At 44.5% G+C, this 19518-nt stretch overlaps 1 protein-coding gene across 1 annotated transcript in view; it reads left to right on the top strand.

Annotated features, from left to right (window-relative positions):
- The first annotated feature begins 2134 nt into the window (after positions 1-2134).
- The window catches only part of YIPF4 (Yip1 domain family member 4), a 33246-nt gene continuing 15862 nt past the window's right edge, over positions 2135-19518 (top strand). The window contains exons 1-4 of the mRNA XM_068232103.1: positions 2135-2473; positions 12443-12596; positions 12839-13010; positions 16265-16342. Coding sequence (XP_068088204.1) covers positions 2404-2473; positions 12443-12596; positions 12839-13010; positions 16265-16342 — 474 coding nt within the window. The 5' untranslated portion in view covers positions 2135-2403. The remainder of the gene's footprint in view (positions 2474-12442; positions 12597-12838; positions 13011-16264; positions 16343-19518) is intronic.

The following is a 19518-nucleotide window of genomic DNA, read 5'->3' as shown; positions in this document are numbered from 1 at the left end:
CATCCCATTTTTATATATAAAAATCCCTAAAATACAAAATCTAAATGAAGATACACACAACATATAAAAATAGAAATAAAATTGGCGGGCATTAGTAGCGAGTATTACGGATCCAGCATACATGAAAGTTCGATTTTATCATCAAGGCCTGCATCAAGTCACCTTGCACCAGCCAGGACACGTAAGAGATGCATGGCATCTTCCTTATTAAACATATGGAATGGAAATGATGTGCTGTAATGCCTGATTTGAAATGTCATGATATGCCAATAAATTTGCACAGGACGGAAGGTGCACGCTATTCTGCTTTTTTCTTGTGAGCTGGATTGCTGTTGTGGATTTCCTCCTTGTTTAAGCAATGCACGTGTCTGTATGACAAGTTGGCGATACGCAGACTCAAGGCTGCAGGGGGATGGAAGGACATTTGCCTATGTAGTACCTCTCGCTCATTTATAATACACTGGGTTGTGCCATACACACATTTGTCCTTTTTCTGATTGTTTGTGAAGTAAGTTTCACACAACAGTTTGAAACTCATGCAAGCACAATTCAGAATTGATCAACACTACATTATAGGGAGACTGGGGTGTGAGCTGTAGCGTACCTAGGGAATTTTACACCCGGTGCTGATTATTCACAGACACCCCCCAAAACAACCAATATTTTTGATGGGAAGGTTGATAGGTTGGGGCGCCTAGCGTGTCACTACAAATTTTGGGGATTTTTAGGGAAAAGGAGTCATCAGGATGTGGATGGAGCTAACCGTTATGAAACTATGTACAGTGCTACAGAAGATGTCAGTGCCACTGGCTTCTGCAACAGCAGACTGCCCTGCATTATTGGTTAATTACTCTGATCAGGATAAATAATCAATAGTCTAGGGCACTCTGGTATTACAGCATCCAGTGCACATGGCTACTAATGACAGGGAATTTCTGAAGCACTAAACACATCCTGCCACCTCTCCCAGCTAATGTCACAGCTGCAGCACAGTAATCATTCTCTCCACTCACCCTGCTGCTCTGCACATTCACTCACTGCAGGCTGTGTGTAGAAAGCGAGGGGACACATTGCCCATGGGACAGGAAGGGAGAGGAGTGCTACATCTAGTGCAGGGAGTAGTACAGTCACCTGCACTGCCTGCTGCCATTTTCCCAAATGTTGCCCAGTGAAAAAAGGTCCCAGGTGGAAGAACACAGTGACTGAGCACCACAGCAACACCCCTAGCCATGGCTACACCGGGTGCCTTATGGTAGGTAGGCAACTGGGTGTGAGGCGGACTGATCACACACAACTGGAGGGACCCCCATGACTACGAGAAGCACCAAGCTTCTATGGGAAATGTAACCTAGTCCTCCATGGTTCTTAATTCACTAGATCTTCCCTATTTCCGACTTCTTTCATAGTGCAAATTGGGTTCTTTTCCGTTAGCCGGGCGCCTCCACTAGGTGGCGATAAAACTCCACCAGAGTTACATCTTACCCTACTATCCATGGCGGCCTGGACGGGGAATAGTAATTAACGCCACCTGGTGGGTGCACCCGGCTAACGGAATAGTACCGCAAATTGCAATGTGATTCCTTTTGTAAATTTTTAACAGGATCCTAGGAACACAAGGAGAAAAAAAAACGCAGCATGCAGGTCTTTATAAAATCACATCAAAATCACAAATTGGAATCGCATGTCGTTTGAAAAAGCACACAGTGGTACATTAAACATCTGACCCTAAACCTGAACAATTAGAAAATGCTGGATGACTTTGGTATACAAAATCACTGTTTTCCTTCAAATAATAAGTGACAGATACGGGTACTGAATAAAAAAAACACAGTTCTTGCATATAACTTTAAATTTATAAAGCTAATGACCAAGTAGGTTCAAATAAAACAGTCATTCCATGTTTGATTTTCTCTGCTGGTTCAGTTTCCTCCAAGTCAAGTAGTTACCGAAGCAAAAAACAAAACAAAACACACACATAAGGAAAGAGAAATAACAAAAGCTGTTACATAACATTTGTGCCTTTATTTATATACACCGCCACAGTCCAGTTGTTTCACACACTTCCTGAATCTTTGTTTTCATTTTTTTTCTTTCACAAAAAGCTTTATCAACAGCGAAACGAAAGTACAACTTAGAAACCTCGTTACCCGGATATCCAACAAGCCTCCCTCCTCGGCTTCGTGGCGAAGTAGGTGGAGAGAACAACATTCTCTACAGTCCTTGTTTATTACTCATAAACACAGAAACCGAGGCCAGGCGAGCCTGCCTGCAGGCGGAGTTCAGGGCTTCAGGTTTTTGCGGGGACGTCATCGCGCTTACCCTCCCTACGTAACGAGCCCGCAGCTGCCCTGAGACGTCACAGCCGTCACCACCAACATCATCAGCAGCTGAAGAGGCAGCAGGATGCAGCCGCCGGGCCCCGCTGTCCACCCTCCCGGTGACTTCACCTTCGTGTCTTCCACCGAGGCGGATGGTAAGGCCTGTGCTGTCATCGCACGTAACCTGTCGTCTCCAGGCACACACAGTACGACTGCCAACACAGCAAGGCCTATCATATACTGTGTGTGAATGTTGTGTTGAGTTTCTTTAGCTATAGTATTCCATTATATTAATAAAAATAATACAATAGGATGACATTGAGTGCTGGGGACGAGTAATGCTTTTGGAGCTCTTGAGAGTAACACACAGTTTAAAAAAAAAAGTGTACCTGATTCAGTCCTAATAAGAAAAAGTAGATACTTTCCTAAGTAGAGAGAAAGCCTCTTGATCAGGGGTACCCACACTTTTTCGGGTCGCAAGCTACTTTGAAATTTGCTGCGACCAAGAGATCTACCAGTACAGGTAGCTAAGTTTAGGTGCCCTGTACAGGTAGTTAAATATAGGTGTCCAGTATAGGTAGCTAAATATAGGTGCCCAGTAAAAGTACCTAAGTATAACTGCCCAGTATAGGTAGCTAAGTATAGTGATCATCTCGCTCCAGCATTGGTGTCTGTGTCCCGGTCCCCCCTCTTTCAGCCGCAGCTTCTTCTTCATGGAGGGCAGACAAGACATTGCGCATTCGGTCCTGCAGGTGGCAAATGTGGCTGTGTCCCATCAAATACTTCTGCCGATACTGCACACGGCCAATCAGGGAAGGGAGGTGCATGGCTGAAGGGAGATGCGCTCCCCTTCAGCCGCGCATCTCCTTTCCCCATCCCTTCCCTAATTAGCCACCAGCAATGCTGGCAGCAGAATCTGATGTGACATAGTCGTGACATTAACCTATTGGGCACTAGGGATGATCAATGAGATGCAAATTGTTCAAATGCAGTTTGAAAATGGACCAATTAATTTAAACCCAAGTTTGTATAAATTTGCATCAACTCGGAGCAATATGCATATCTGTGATCATCCCTATTGGGCACACATGCTCTAGATAGTGTAGAGGCTTCCTATGTCTTACTCCTCTCACTGGTGTTACGCGTAGACCTTCTCGACAAATCTGAGAAGAGCTTGTCAGATATGTTCTTGTGACTGTGCTCCCCACAATGGGCTCTATTCTCAATGACTTCCCGCATGCGGTAAAGTACATGTGGGAAGTTTGCGACCAAAACAATCGGCAAGTTCACATTCAGAAAATGTTCCGCATGTTTTTTCCGCATGGCGTAAAAGTGCAGGATTCATGCGGAAAAAGTTCAGCAAAAGTCGGTATTTTCTGCATAGAAAAATCAATTCACAAAACATTTCAGGCGCCTAATTTCGATGTTATTTGCCGTTTTTTATCACCTACAAGTAGTAGGTGATATATTCCGCATCCCATTGACTTTAATGAAGTCTGTAGAGTGCTTGCTGGTCTTTGACATTTTTTTTAACACTTTTTTTCATGCGACCTCTTTACCGAATGTTTACCGCACGTTTAATCCGCATGCGGAAAACATGCAGAAAATTTTAGTGAATGCGGAAAAATGCGGAGTTTACCGCTGGCGGAATTTTGCGGTAATATTTTGCGGTAATTTTGCCTCTGAGAATAGAGCCCAATGTAGGAGCATTTCCGCGCTTGTGCATAAAGAAGAACTTTAAGTGGGTCTTGAGGTGCGTACACACATGCGACTATAGTCGTTTGTAACGATCGTTCCCCAATCTTTACCAACGACGATCGTTACAAAAAACGAACCAACGACTATTAAGGCAAACGACGAACGAGGCAAATCGCTACAAAACAAAGTTCTGTCTTGGCGGATTTTTACCACCGACGATCGTTAGCAAAAGTGGTACATCGTTGGAAACGATCATTCGTACCAGGCTGGACATGCGTATTTCACTTTTTCTCCAAGGAACTTTACAATTTTATGCGCAGGCGCATTAAGTGCTTTTACGTGATGTAACGTTCGTTCTAACGATGTGATCGTTACACACTTTTTACAACTAACTTTACTTCGGTCGTTCTTTCGTCAATTAAAAGTTCGTTCGTCGTCCTCAACGAACGATCGTTGTCGCATGTGTGTACGTAGCATTGGACAGCAGTGGTAGTCTTGAGGACACTGGAAGTCTCTGGAGAATCCTCTTCGACGGTAAGTATCTGTTTTGTTTGCATCTCCATCTTGGGTTTCACTTTTAAATAGCTTGCTTTCCATTACAAAATAAAAATTGCTAATTTCCGCTACATACTATAATGCCCAGACCCCGCAGGAAACCTTACAGAACAATTCTCCAATAACAGCACCCTCTACAACTTGAAGTGTTGTAATTGGCTAAATAGTGAACACTAGTCTAGTTTACGGGACCCAGCAGGAAACCTCATAGGGAAATTTTGCTAACATGATTGGATGGACAGCATCCGCTCAAACTGTTAGGTTTCAGATAAATTGTAGGTTTCAGATAGGTTGCAGTAAACTATCCCCACACTATTTGGCCAATCACAATGCTTTTTGCTGTGCAAAGATTGCGCCTTTGCAGAACACTCCAGACTACGTGTGAGTGTTTGACAGCGGCGCAGGTGCAGTAGATGCCGACTGAGCGAGGTCGGCATCTGAAACGGAGGAGATCCCGGGACTGTGGAACTGTGGCGAGGGACATAGTGGCTGCCATGGGCTGAAGGAAGCCTCAGGTTTTTTTTTAATTAGCTCGGATGTTTCCTTTAAGTAGACAAGTCCCCGACTATGGATTCCTCGTAAGTTAACACTGTGAAAGTAGTCTCATCTTATAAGCGCTAGTCTACTTTAGGTAACGCAGTGGGAAACCATATAGGGAGACAATGCTGACCTGATAGGTTGTATTATAACTACACCCACCCAATTTGGTCAAGTACAATGCTTCAGGTTCTAGAGGGTACTGTGATTGGATCAGTCATCTAATTTGGGCATATGCTGTTCACGCCCAGCTAACAATGTCTTTTGACCTCTTCACCTTCAAACTAGGATAGCAATTATAGGGCTTGATTCACAAAGCCGTGCAAACTGTTTAGCACGGGTGTGTTAAACAGTTAGCACGTGAAGTTCTGTTCGCAGACTTTTGCGCAGGGCTGTGGAGTCGGAGTCGTGGAGTCGGAGTCGTGGAGTCGGGCAATTTTGGGTGCCTGGAGTCGGAGTCGGGAAAAAATGCACCGACTCCGACTCCGACTCCTAATGAATTTGTAACTGTAATTAAAATAGAAAATATGATAAAATGTTCTATTTCTCAGATAAAAGTCATTAAAAATAATGTATATATACAGTATATATACAGTAATAGCTATGCTTAGTCTACAAAAATGAAATAAACCAGTCTAAATTAGTTACTTGTGCTGCTTCAGTAAAGCAGTCCCCGTATTTTTAAAGTCAGATATACATATCTGATTGTGACTGTATATATGATGTGTACACAGGAATCTCTTATATACACTAAATAACATCTATGCTGTAAGTATAAAGCCTGATGTGTAGCCATGTCACTAATAGAGATGGTCAACGAGATGGAAATAATTCTGCACTGATGCTGATTTATGCAAATGTATGCACTCCCTTTGCTGATGAAATCAAATAATTTGATATGTTATTAAAATTTGGTTTGGTGACTACAAATTAAAGGGAAACTGAGACGGATGAAAAGTAAAGTTTTATACATACCTGGGGCTTCCTCCAGCCCCCTTCAGGCTAATCAGTCCCTCACTGTCTTCCACCACCCGGATCTTCTGCTATGAGTCCTGGTAATTCAGCCAGTCAGCGCTGTCCGGCCGCATGCCGCTCCCACAGCCAGGAACATTCTGCACCTGCGCAATAGTGCTGCACAGGTGTAGTATGCTCCTGGCGGCGGAGTGTGTGCATGCGCACTACGCCTGACTGGCTCAAGTACCTGGACTCATAGCAGAAGATCCAGGTGGTGGAGGAGGACAACGAGGGACTGATTATCCTGAAGGCGGCTGGAGGAAGCCCCAGGTATGTATAAAACTTTAATTTCATCTGTCTCAGGTTTACTTTGTTACACAGTAGTACTATACTCTACATATGCACTCCCCACAGAGCTGCAGGGAATCCACTGAGAATGCTGTGCACATTGAACACAGAGGTGTTGTCTGTTTACAATCTCCTCATTCCCCTGCAGAGTACCTGCACATCATTCTTACATGTACCCACACTTACATTGCCTAGGGCCTGATAGATGTTCTTTGTTCCGGTTTGTACCTTTTACATGTACTCTTACCAAGGACTAGTTTTAGTCTAAAGGGAATAAATATAGTAGTCTACATATCCTTCTCACTTCAGTTGTCTTGTAAAATTCCTAAGCGTTGGCAGTTAAGAGACGAATTTCATGTTACATACTTTTAATCAACAAAATTGTAATATGCAAATTAGAGGAGTCGGAGTCGTGGAGTCGGTGGAATCCTAAACTGAGGAGTCGGAGTCGGTGGATTTTTGGACCGACTCCACAGCCCTGCTTTTGCGTGCGCAAAGTGGCGCGATCAGACTTTTGCGTGTGCAATTTGCGGCAAATTGCGAGCGCAAAAGTCCGCGATCGCGCGAATCGCGGCACTTTGCGTTCGCAAAAGTCAGCGAACGGCACTTCACGTGCTAACTGTTTAGCACACCCGTGCTAAACAGTTTGCACGGCTTTGTGAATCAAGCCCATAGTGTATGATTCTAAGCAAAATAGCTCTCGACTGTCCCTGAGCTTTGTTTGTTCATTGCTCCTAGCCCCTCATGATGTTTGCCTTCTGGGAATAGGTATGTGGCTGTGCTAATGCTCCCACTGCCCCCAACCAGGACATGGGAGAGGAGTTGTTGAGAAGCTGTCACTCTTCTCCCTTCCTTTTTGGGGCTGCTCACCACGTTGGTGGGTGATTCAGCAGGAGAGGGATGTTGTTCCGGGCCCTTTGGTAGTCTCCCGGGGTATGCCTGTTTGTCACTGAGGAAAAAGAAGAAACCAATTACTTAAATTATATAATCACTTTTTCAAGGTTTTCTTCCCCCCTTCCGGTATCCTCCTTTTGCAGATTGAGACCATTTTACATATCTGTGGCAAACATGTAAGATTATGCTAGGCACACACAATGCAATTTTCTGGCAGATTTACTATCACATCAGTTATTTCCAAAATGTCCAATCTGATTTCCGATTGATTTTTCTGACAGTAAATCTGTCAGAAAATTGCATTGTGTGTACCTAGCATTACTATGCTATGTATTGTACAGTTTGTTTCATGTAATGCTAGGTACACACGATACAATTTTCTGATAGATTTACTGTCTGATCATATCCGACAGTTTCCTAGTAAGGGCGCACATGTGTGACGTCATTCGTGCGCCCTTACTAGAAAACTGCATGGGGCGCGTGTATGGACAGCGGAGGGACAAGCGCAGGCTTTGGACAGGTAATGTATACCTTGCACGGGGCATCGGGGAGACATTTATCATTGTGGGGACAGTGTTGTGGGTTTTGTCATGATCGTCACGAAATTGCACGCCGTTCTCGCCACGTACCTGATCTAGCAAGTTGGCCCAACACCTTGCAACATGTGCGTTTTTCCCAAAATTGGTCACATTGTTGGTCGGGCATACACTTGGCGGCACCAATTTTCATCCAATTCGATTATAATAGATCGCCAAGTCGCCTAATGTGTGGCCACCTTAAATCTGTCAGAAAATTCTCATTCTAATGTTCATTTTATATTCTGTTTTGATGCCAACAATTGTAATTGAGATCTTTTATTGTTGTTGCTTCAGATAGCTGTGGGGGACACATGCTGAATTGTCTATAGACTTTACTTGTTGAAACAATGGCCTTGATCTAAACGTCTGTAGCCTCAGATAAGACCATTGTGATCTAGGGTTTTCTGGAAGCTTCTGTGTAATGCCTAATGCTGGGAATACACTTTAGGTGCACATACATAAGGCGACTTTGGCAACTGATCGACCAACCGATTTGATTATTATTATCGAATTGGTTGAAAATCTGTGCCGCCAAGTGCAGGCCCGATTGACGATACAGTCAATTTCTGCCTGGTGCAAGATGTCAGGCTGAAGTTGGTTGCTCAGGTGTGCGGCGGCTGTTTTCAGAACGAGCGATGAAACCGCTTCCCCCGTAATGTGTAAATGTGCCCCCGCATGTTGGCATTATACATTATCTGTCCCGTGTCAGCCTCCGCATGGTGTTGTTAACCTCTGGGCAGCCTCCGTACACGCCACTTGCTTATAGCGTCTAACGTCGGAGCATAACGCCTGGTGTCAGATGCTATGCGCCAGTGGCGTGTACAGAGAGACGCTTGGAGGTTGCGGACACCAATTTCGGCCCAAAATAGTTTGCATAGTAGATCAGATCTTAGCAACACTGATTTTCATCAGATTATAATAATCAAATTGGGTGGTCAGTCGGCTGCCAAGTCGCTTGATGTATGGCCACCTTTAGTGAGCGGATCTGCTTTATATCCTTTGATGGAGTTGTGGAGTTTTACTTCTGCGTGAGATTTTTTTCTACTGTTTGGAATGGAATAAATGGGTTATCCTCCAGGTGTAAGTCTGCTTGTGGTTTATGAACCCTCAGCTCGTCACAATATCCACCTAGACATCTCAAAAAATTTACGTAAAACTGCATCTTGCTAAGGATTTTTTAACGGTTTCATAGCTATACAAGTGTTTGCCATTGTTTCTATTTAAATAGTTTAACAATTGGATGTTTTAAAATAAAAACGTAAACATACCTTCAGAGGTATGTAAAATACCCTCTGTCAAAACACGCTTTTTCATTGTCCCCAAATGTAGGAGGGTTAAAGAGACTCTGTAACAAATTTGTCAGCCTTAGTTCTTCTATCCTATAAGTTCCTATGCCTGTTCTAATGTGCTCTGACTTACTGCAGCCTTTCCTAATTGCACTGTCTCTGTAATAAATTTCATCTCCTTTCCTCTGTCGTGTCTGTCGGGCTAATGCTTGAATGTGTGGAATGTGCAGGGCTGCTTGTGATTGGTTAGAAGGGATACACACCCTCTGCAGGCCCTCTGCAGGCCCCCTGCACACTCTGTATGACTCACACACTCTGCTTATGTAAACCTGACGAAGGCTGCAAGGCCGAAAGCTTGTTTATTCTTATTCATTTGTAGTTAGCCAATAAATGGTATCATCCTGATTTAAAACTTCTTGCTTTTACTGATGGCTAACACGGTACAATATCCTACTGCTACACTCTGCTTATATGAGCCTGTTACAAGCTGGTTAGTTTGTTTGTAAACACTGCCTAAAACTGTTAATTACAAGCCAGGATTGCAGCAGAGAGTGGCAGAAACAGCACAGAGGGGCACAGAAGAAAATAAGGAATAGAATGGTATGCTTTTTAGTGTAAGAATATTAGAGTACAGATTCTCTTTAACCTGCCTGGCGTTCTATTAAGATCGCCAGGGAGGCTGCGGGAGGTTTTTTTTTTAATAAAAAAAAAACTATTTCATGCAGCCAACTGAAAGTTGGCTGCATGAAAGCCCACTAGAGGGCGCTCCGGAGGCGTTCTTCCGATCGCCTCCGGCGGCCAGAAGTAACACGGAAGGCCGCAATGAGCGGCCTTCCGTATTTCGCTTACCTCGTCGCCATGGCGACGAGCGGAGTGACGCCATGGACGTCAGCCGACGTCCTGACGTCAGCCGCCTCCGAACCAGCCCTTAGCGCTGGCCGGAACTTTTTGTTCCGGCTACGCTGGGCTCAGGCGGCTGGGGGGACCCTCTTTCGCCGCTGCATGCGGCGGATCGCCGCACTGCAGCGGCGATCAGGCAGCACACGCGGCTGGCAAAGTGCCGGCTGCGTGTGCTGCTTTTTATTTGAGACAAATCGGCCCAGCAGGGCCTGAGCGGCAGGCTCCGGCGGTACTGGACGAGCTGAGCTCGTCCAGACCGCCCAGCAGGTTAAGGGGCAGCTTGGCCACACCCCTCTCTTGTGTCCTGTTCAGAGGGGTAGCAAATTCTTCTTCCAGAAATCTGTCCTGCAGGGGGAACTTAGCCTTTTGGAAATGCAGAGGTCAGTGGTATCATGTGAGGCCTGGAACCCATTACAACACGCTATCGCTAATCGTAGACGCTAGCATTTTGTATGAGCGGTTTGTAATCGATTTCATGAGCGTTTTCCCGAGTGATTTTAAAAAGTGTAATTAATCTGCCAGCGATTGGTGATTAGTGGTTTTAATTCTGATTGGTCCTTTCAATTTTTATTTTGTTACAGTGTGCAGTAATGTAAAACGCGTGCAAAATCGCTCTGTGTAGGTTTTGACGAGTGATTATGCCAGCGTTTATATACTTTACATTGCAGAAACGCTAATGCTCAAAGATGCTGCATGTCCTGAGTTTTGCGATTTTGTAATCGCAGTCGCTCCAGTGGAATTTGGCCCAGCCATTAACATTAGCTGAGCATTTAGGGAAATCGCTAGGGTTTGAATTGCTCCTTTAACGCTCAGAAAATCGATCTAATTGGTTCCAGCCCTGACTGATATTTTCACTGGCGGGTATGAGGTTAAAAATATTTTTGGTTGGAAGGGCTTTAAAGTCCTGTTCTATGGAGCATTATTTTAATTTTTGATAGTGTGGTAAGTAGTTTGAATTTCTTAAAACCTTGTTTTGCTGTCCCCATCTGTGGGAATTTCTACCAGTATTTTTTTTTTCTTGTCCCTGAACTCCTAAGCCCAGGACTACCAGTTTTCATATTAAGGCACACCTGGATTGGGGAAAACTTGCTTACCTGGGTCTTCTTCCAGTCCCCTGTGGCCCCTCGAAATTCCCACCATAGGGAATTCTGCTGAAAAGACTGCTTGAGATGTTAAAATGTGTTAGTAATGACATAATCCACTACTCACCTTTTATTAACCATGAAAAAGAATGCTGTATACCGTCAGTTACCAAGCCAGACTTTCAAATCGATCATTGTGATCACTTTCCTGATTTGTAATGGATTGGAGAAAAATGACAAATCAATGTACACACTTGTTTGATAGATTTTCTGTCTCGTCTCTTGTTCTCAACAACTTCTGGTGTGTTGCCTGCTCCTGTCACATCATATGGTTTGTTTGAGAGTATACAGTGAGTTTCCTGATTGACTGATGCTGAACTGAGAGGGGAATAGAGGCTGCAATATTTATTTCCTTTTAAACAATCCCAGTTGCCTGGCAGCCCTGTGGGTCTATTTGGCTGCAGTAGTATCTGAATACCACCAGAAGCAAGTGCCTGATATGCTGCATGCTTTTTCAGGATCTATGGCTAAAAGTATTAGATGCAAAAGATCAGAAGGACAACTAGGGAACCTGTATTGTGTAAAAGGAAATAAATATGGCAGCCTTCATATCCTTCTCGTTTCAGTTGTCCTTTAACAACTAATTGAAAAATTGTTTATCTGTCATTTCTAGTCTAGTCGGTCTGCAGAAGAGTTCAGTCTCAATTCTATAAAATACAATTACTCGGATTGGGATTGAACTCAAGGTAGTATTGGGTATTTTTCTGGCTTTTTATTAAATATGCATTTAATGTTCTAGTTAAAATCAAAATGGCAGCATGATAAACAGCCTCCACACTCTGTGAATGTAGCTGATTTAATTTTATTGGGGGAATGATCATAAAGTGATAAAATATCACGATATAGATAGATACATATAGATATTAAATATCGTGTGTACCTAGCATTAGAGGCAGCGGATCAGGAGAACAGCCAGGCAACTTGCATTGTTTAAAAGAAAATAAATAGGGCAGCCTCCATATTCTTCTGACCTTGGATCCCCTATAAATGACTATTAAACGGTTAGATTAAAATTATTTGTTAATGTATAAAGTAGAGGTGAATGACAGAAGAACATTTTACTGTGTAAGCAAATCCATTTCATAATCCCTTCTTACCTTTGATAGCAAACTTTAACTTTTTTTCATGTTTACTTTAAATATTATTCTGTGTATTTAATTTCATGCTCAGACAGCTTGGGTTTCTTAGTATTTATCTTAAGTACTTGATTGGTGTATGTTTTTCCTTCACAGACCTGAGTGGTTCCATAGCAGCTCCTGACGTCAAGTTAAATATTGGTGGCGACTTCACTAAAGAGTCAACTGCTACCACATTTCTCCGTCAGAGGGGGTATGGATGGTTGCTGGAAGTAGAGGAGAATGATCCTGAAGATAATAAACCTTTGCTGTAAGTGTGTGCTATAGCTCTTAATTCATTTTTTATGTGCAGCAGTTAGTTGCATCTGTGTATGCCTAATATCATTGGTCATAGAGGACGGCCACTCATACATTACATTAGGGATCTACATAAATATATTCTTGTCTGCACTTGAGTTTTGGTTTGTATTTTTCCTTTCTTTATGTAAACTTACATCCTGGTTTTCTTCTTTTTTTTTTTTTTTGATTTTTGTTTTGTTTTATATTTTCTAGGGAGGAGTTGGACATAGATCTTAAAGACATTTACTACAAAATTCGTTGTGTTCTGATGCCAATGCCATCTCTCGGATTTAACAGACAAGTAGTTCGAGACAATCCTGACTTCTGGGGACCACTTGCAGTTGTTCTGTTCTTTTCAATGATCTCACTGTATGGCCAGTTCAGAGTAAGTGTAATTATATAGGAAGGTTCAGTTAATTGTCATGAAACTATATCTTTATGACATTATTTGATGGTAGAGGAGACTTCTTAACATCTTTGTAGGACTTTGTTACCATCATCCATATTGTGGTGATTTAACATTCACATTCCCTACCAGTAAAAAAAACAGGACACTAGAGACAATTTGATCAAATAGAATAGAAATCCTCCCCGTTGATATTTTATCACTTGAACAAATGCTGCATTGGGAGGGAGATTTAGTCTTCATTCCAGTACTAATGCAATTATAACATTTAGTGTCAGTTGTCTTAGGGCTGGTTCAGACGGACGTTTTGGAGGCGTCGCGTTCATTGGCGTCGCGGCGGCAATGCGTTCGGGCTTTCAGCAGTGTTCGCGTTGTGTTCGGATGCAGTCGCATTTTTTCTTCCCCTAGGGGGACATTACCCGTAGCGGTTAACCGCCCCTGGAAGCTACATGTAGCTTCCAGGGGCTCCTTGAACGCCAGGGAAAATCGGGACCCGAACGCCGCGTTCGTGCAAACGCGCATGAAAGCTTGGTACAAACGCTCCTATTCACTTGAATGGGAGCGTTTAACGCCAAGCCCCGAATACTGGCTGTAAACGCTCTGCAAGCGTCCGTCTGAACCAGCCCTTAGGATCAGGAAGTTTGGACTACAGACAGTGATTGGCTACTAGGCGTCCCTTCCACAGTGTTGAAAAGGGTGAGGTATAGGAGAGCTGAGGTTTTCATGTTTGGTATTTAAAATATCTATTTAAATATGTTACTATAATAAATAGTCTGTGCAGGGGATTGGGGAGAAAAACTTGAATGTTTGTAAATACTTAAAATCTGCTTAAAAGAATTTAAAAGGCGGTGCTAGGCTAGTGAATAGCTGCTGCTTGGCTGTCCTGTAGCCGACTGTCAGCTTTTACTGTAGTAGTTATATAGCTCAGCTCTGGATATCGGCACAAGGGCTTGGCTATGATATAGCCCAGCTTCGGATAGAGGATAGGGAGGGAGAGTTAGGTATTTAGATAGGAGGATGCTTAGGGAGGGCGAAATAGTAGTGGGCAACTACAAAAGAGATTGCTTAATAAAGTGGACCTGAAGTGAAAAAAAAAGTGCCTGTAAGGGGTGCTTAGTTTAGGAGGGGGGAGCCACTGGATCTTAGAGGCTTCCCACGCCCTCCTCAGCAGAGGCGATCTAGCAGTGGGTTCCCCAAAGTCTGCTTGGCAGCTCTTGTCACTGGCGCATGCAGATGCAGTAGCTGGTTTCCCTTCAAGCTCTGGCGAAAATAGCAGAGTCTGATTGGATCAGGCTGTACTGTGCAGATGCCTTTTATCTGCTCAGTAAAACAGGCCTGATCGGGATGGGCTATTTATGCCAGAGCCTGAGGGGAATCTCACTACTGGGCCTGCATGAGCAGGCCACTAGAATTATTGTTGCTGCACTTTTGGGAGTGCCAGCGGTGGATTGGGCTGGCTGAGGAGGACAGGGGAAGCCTCATTAGGATCCAGAGGCTTCCTCTCCTGAGGTAAGTACCGTATTATTTTTTTTTTTTTTTTTTTTTTTTTAAATAAAGCTACAGATTTGCTTTAAGGTTAGCTGTTAGGAAAGCCAATAGTGGAATATCAGTAGCAATGAACAATACCAATACCAATATTTTAACTCGGCAGCAAAGTTATCAAATGCCTTTAAAATACTTGTGCTCTTTTGTATAGTCCACAGTTTGGTTATTTAAAAAACACTGATTAAGAGCTCCTGCCCAGAAATGTCTTGCTAATTATCAGTTCCTGATAGCTATGGGTGCCTGTGATTGATCGACTATATGCACCTTTACCATCTACTTTTCATCTATTCTTTGTATGCACAATGAAAAAATTACTATCCAGCTTGACCATTTACAACAAGCAATATTTGGCTCATTTATGACTTACATTGTGATCTTATAACTATTAACGCTCAACTCCAGGCACAAATGGAAAAGCACCATCTAATAGCTAATTAATCCAAATTCTCCTGTGTTTTTTTTTTTTTTTTTGTGGTGGGATAGTTTTTTGTACCCAAAAACCTGAAGCTGCTTTAAAGGGAGCCTGATTTTAGGCTTGTGGGCGTGGCTAGTGGTGGTGGGAGTGTCTACTGTTGTGGCTGCTTATCATATATTTTATATATAATGTATGGAATCAAATACAGGATCTTTTACAAAGACATGATCAAGCTCTGCAACTGTTGCCTATCTCTGTACAGATGCAGGAGCTGCTCTCTGTTGATCAATATGTACTGTATTTTGTTTTTTTTTGTTTTGCTTTTTTGGGGGGAGGGGTGTTTCACTTGTACAGGAATGCTTCTTCCCTCTTGATTCCATATTATTGTTTCTGCTCCTCCTCTCTAAGAAACGCTGGTCAATGAGCTCCATAATCTAGGTGTGAACAACAGAACACACAAACCTACTTTCATGCTCACTTGATGCATGCATGATTGAATGTTTGTGCTAATGACAAGATCTGAAATATACTCAGGTTACTTTTATAGCTTGAAAAACCTGTTGTCTATCAAGCCATCTTCAAACTAGAAAATCTTTCTAATGGAATCCTGAATTAAATTAGAAAATCAGCCAATGGGAAAAGTAAAAGCACATGCTACAATAACAAGCTTTTTTTGTTTTTCGATGTATTAAAGTCAATTTTCGAACCCTATCAGTTGACTAATTTTAAAGTGTATCATACCATGACTTGAGTGTGTTGCTTGTGATCCCTACTTAAGAAGAATCTGAAGTGGTGCTAAAAAAATTAATAAACAAGATATCCATGGAGAGTGAAGGCTCTGGATCCCATAGAGCTTTCCCAGTCCCCTTGTTCCACCCCTGTCCTCCTTCGCCTTCGCAGTCTTCAGAAATACATGCCAGAGCACTTTCAAAGGCAGGTGCATCCGTACTGTGCATTTGCGAGCCCAGACTCACTCGTTCGCAGTACAGATCGACTCATCTTTGGAAGCACTTGGAGACGTGAGTAAGTACTTCTGAAGACTGACAGAGGAGGCTGAAGACTTAATGGATCAAGCTGGTTGAAGAACTTCATCAGAGCCCAGCCCTGGAACAACTACATGGAGCAAGGACCGGTAAGGCTCTGGGATGCAGACCCTTCTCACTACATAGGAGAGTATCTTACTCGTTGTTTTTTTCTTTGCGCCGCTTCAGATTTATTTTAAGGGATTAACAGTTTCAACTGCTCATGTTTTATTTCCTGTTAACTTTTTAAGGTTGTGTCCTGGATCATCACAATTTGGATATTTGGATCACTCACCATCTTCCTGCTTGCCAGGGTACTTGGTGGAGAAGTAAGTAATGTTTCCCTTTTATGAATATTAATATTGTACTAGAAAAACTAGTGTAATTTTAAAATGGGTTAATGAGGTAGGGAAGGTGTGGAGAGCTAAAAAGATAGTAAGATAGGGGAGAGGAGAGAGGGAGGAAGAACAAAGTGACAGGAAGGAGAGCGTGCAAGGTGGGAGAAAAGGGCGGGAGCAAGACTCAAGTGTGTGTGTGTGTGGGGTGGGTGGGGGGGGGGAGGGGCTGGAGAGGGAACAAAAGCCTAAGTGCGTAGCTAGAAAGGGAGTGAGAGTAAAGTAAGCAGGAGAGAGAGAGGGAGGAAGAGCATGGTGGATGAGGTAGAAATCAAAGTGGCTGAGGTGTGGGGAAGAAACAAAGTATTATGGATGAGGAGAGAGCGAAGCAAAAAATAGTGCTGAAGTAAGTATTGTGTGGCAGAGAGGACTGGGAGTGCAAGTGCAAAAACGTGCTGGGAGAAAGAGAGCAAACACAAGTAGTGGAGGGAAAGATAGAGGTTATGGAGTGGTATAGTGTAACATGACAGAGACTGTGAGCAAAGTACCACACAAAGCTTGCTAATGGTGGCAGATGAAGTGTGAGGGTGTACGGTGGCAGATGGAGCAGTAGATCAAGTAAAGTGTTGCAGGGAAATTTCCTGATGGCAGAGGAAGAATTCAGAGTGTTAGAAAGAGATGAGCAAAAGTGGTACGGACAAAGTTATATCTGGAGTCAGAGAAGTCTGGTAAGGATAGGGGCGGCAGATCGTGAAAATACTGTAGACCTGTATTGGTCGTAAGTTGTTGTTACCGTATTTACAATTCTGTTGTGACAAAGCTATGTCAATTCTGACAGATGGGGACAGAGCTGGGACAAGGTCCTTCAGCACCCAAGGCTGAGACACCAAAGTGCGCCCCTCCATCCCTCCCCCCCAGCCATCACACACTGATTGCTACTAGACTAAGAGGTGCCCCAGGGCCCCCAACCTCCCTAATACCTTAATCTCTAGTTATCTGACTTGCAGTCACTGCCATGTATCCCCTTTTCCTATTTCTTTCTGCTTCAAACACAATTGGGAATGACAACTGAATGAATTGTGCGCCCCCTCCTACACTGCGCCCTGAGGCTGGAGCCTCTCCAGCCTCTGCCTCGGCCCGGCCCTGGATGGGGACACAGGATAGTATTATTATAATATAGAAAAAATAAAAAGATTGTTAAACCACATACTATATCTAAAGCAAAAATGTTCACTGCCATTGGGCTTTAAAAGTACCAGCTTGCAAAAATGTTGAATATTCCCTAAACTGTCAGTCTAGTCAGCACTCTGAATAGGGCTATGGTAGAGAAGACTAGCATGTGCACATGATTGTCAGGGTATGCAAAATCAAATGAAACAATGGAGGGGTCTGTCTGCAAATAAACAATGTATGGCTATGGGATTTTTTTTTTAACCATTTTCCGACCGCCCACTACCTATGGGCAGCGACAAGGTGGCTCCCCCAGGACCACATAACGCGGATCGGCGGCGGCACCTGGGGGACTAATTAGCCGGGGATCGCACGCAGGGATGCGCGCGCATCCACCGGCATTAGGCTCCGCTCACCCGCGACGTCAACCCGCCGGCCAATTGGCCGCGCCGGCGGGTTGTAAATACCCCGATCTCGCCGTTACTAAATGTATAATGCACTTTGTTAAAGGGAACCTTAACTGAACGGGGGGTAAAAAGTTTCACTTGCCTGGGGCTATCACCAGCCCCCTGCAGCAGTCCTGTGCCCTCGGAGATGCTCTGGAATCCTCCGGTCCCCCGCTGTCACTTAGTTTCGTTTTTGATGACTCACCAGTCGGCCAGCCACCATGCGTATTATTGGACGCATTCCCTACTGCAATTAGCGCTGTTGCGGACCACAAAAAATACGCGTTGCCGCATTCCGCACGCGTAGATATGCGGCAACGCATATTTTTGTACGCGTTGCGGTCCGCAACAGCGCTAATTGCAGTAGGGAATGCGTCCAATAATACGCATGGTGGCCAGCCGACTGGTGAGTCGTCAAAAACGAAACTAAGTGACAGCGGGAGACAGGAGGATTCCAGAGCGGCTCCGAGGGCACAGGACTGCTGTAGGGGGCTGGCAATAGCCCCAGGTAAGTGAAACTCTTTACCCCCCGTTCAGTTAAAGATAACCTTAAGTCAAAAAAAAAAATGAGATTAACTCACCTGGGGCTTCCCTCAGCCCCCTGCAGCCGATCGGTGCCCTCGCAGCTCCGCTCCGATGCCTCTGGACCCGCCGGCGACGACGCCCGGTTTCGCCGTCACTGGCCGACAGGCATGGGAACGCGAGTGATTGTTCGCGTTCCCAGCCTGTATATCGCCCCCTATGCTGCTATTGCGGCTCCTTAGCAGCATAGGGGGCGATATACAGGCTGGGAACGCGAACAATCACTCGCGTTCCCATGCCTGTCGGCCGGTGACGGCGAAACCGGAAGTCGTCGCTGGCGGGTCCAGAGGCATCGGAGCGGAGCTGCGAGGGCACCGATCGGCTGCAGGGGGCTGAGGGAAGCCCCAGGTGAGTTCATCTCATTTTTTTTTTATGGCTTTAGGTTCCCTTTAAGCTAACAAAGTATTATACTGGCTGCCTCCTCCCCTGGTGGTCCCAGTGATCGAGCGACCACCAGGGGAGGAGACAGCTGTGTATGTAAACACACACTGATGCTGCCCCCCTGATTGCCCACAGCACCCCTCAGACCCCCCCCCCCCCCCCGGATCACCCCCTCAGACCACTGTTTGCACCGAATCACCCCCCTAATCACCCATCAATCACTCCCTGTCACTAACTGTCAATGCTATATTTTAGATTAGGCTCTAATCAGCCCCCTAGGGGCTCCTGATCCACCCCTATCCCCCCCCCTTCCGTGTACTGTATACATCTATTCTCCCCTGTAATCACCCACTGATCACCTGTCAGTCACCCATCAATCTCCCCCTGTCACCACCTGTCAATGCCACCCATCAGATCAGACCCTAACCTGCCCCTTGCGGGCACCTGATCACACGCCCTCAGATCACCCGCAGACCCGCCCTCAGATCACCTCTCAAGTGCATTGTTTACATCTGTTCTCCCCTCTAATCACCCACTGATCACCCATCAATCACCCCCTGTCCCCACCTGTCACAACCCATCACCCATCAG

The sequence above is a fragment of the Hyperolius riggenbachi genome, chromosome 4 (assembly GCF_040937935.1).
Source record: "Hyperolius riggenbachi isolate aHypRig1 chromosome 4, aHypRig1.pri, whole genome shotgun sequence".
Classification (NCBI taxonomy): domain Eukaryota; kingdom Metazoa; phylum Chordata; class Amphibia; order Anura; family Hyperoliidae; genus Hyperolius; species Hyperolius riggenbachi.
Note: the sequence above shows the minus strand (reverse complement) of the source record. Positions and strands in the feature narration are given on the sequence as shown.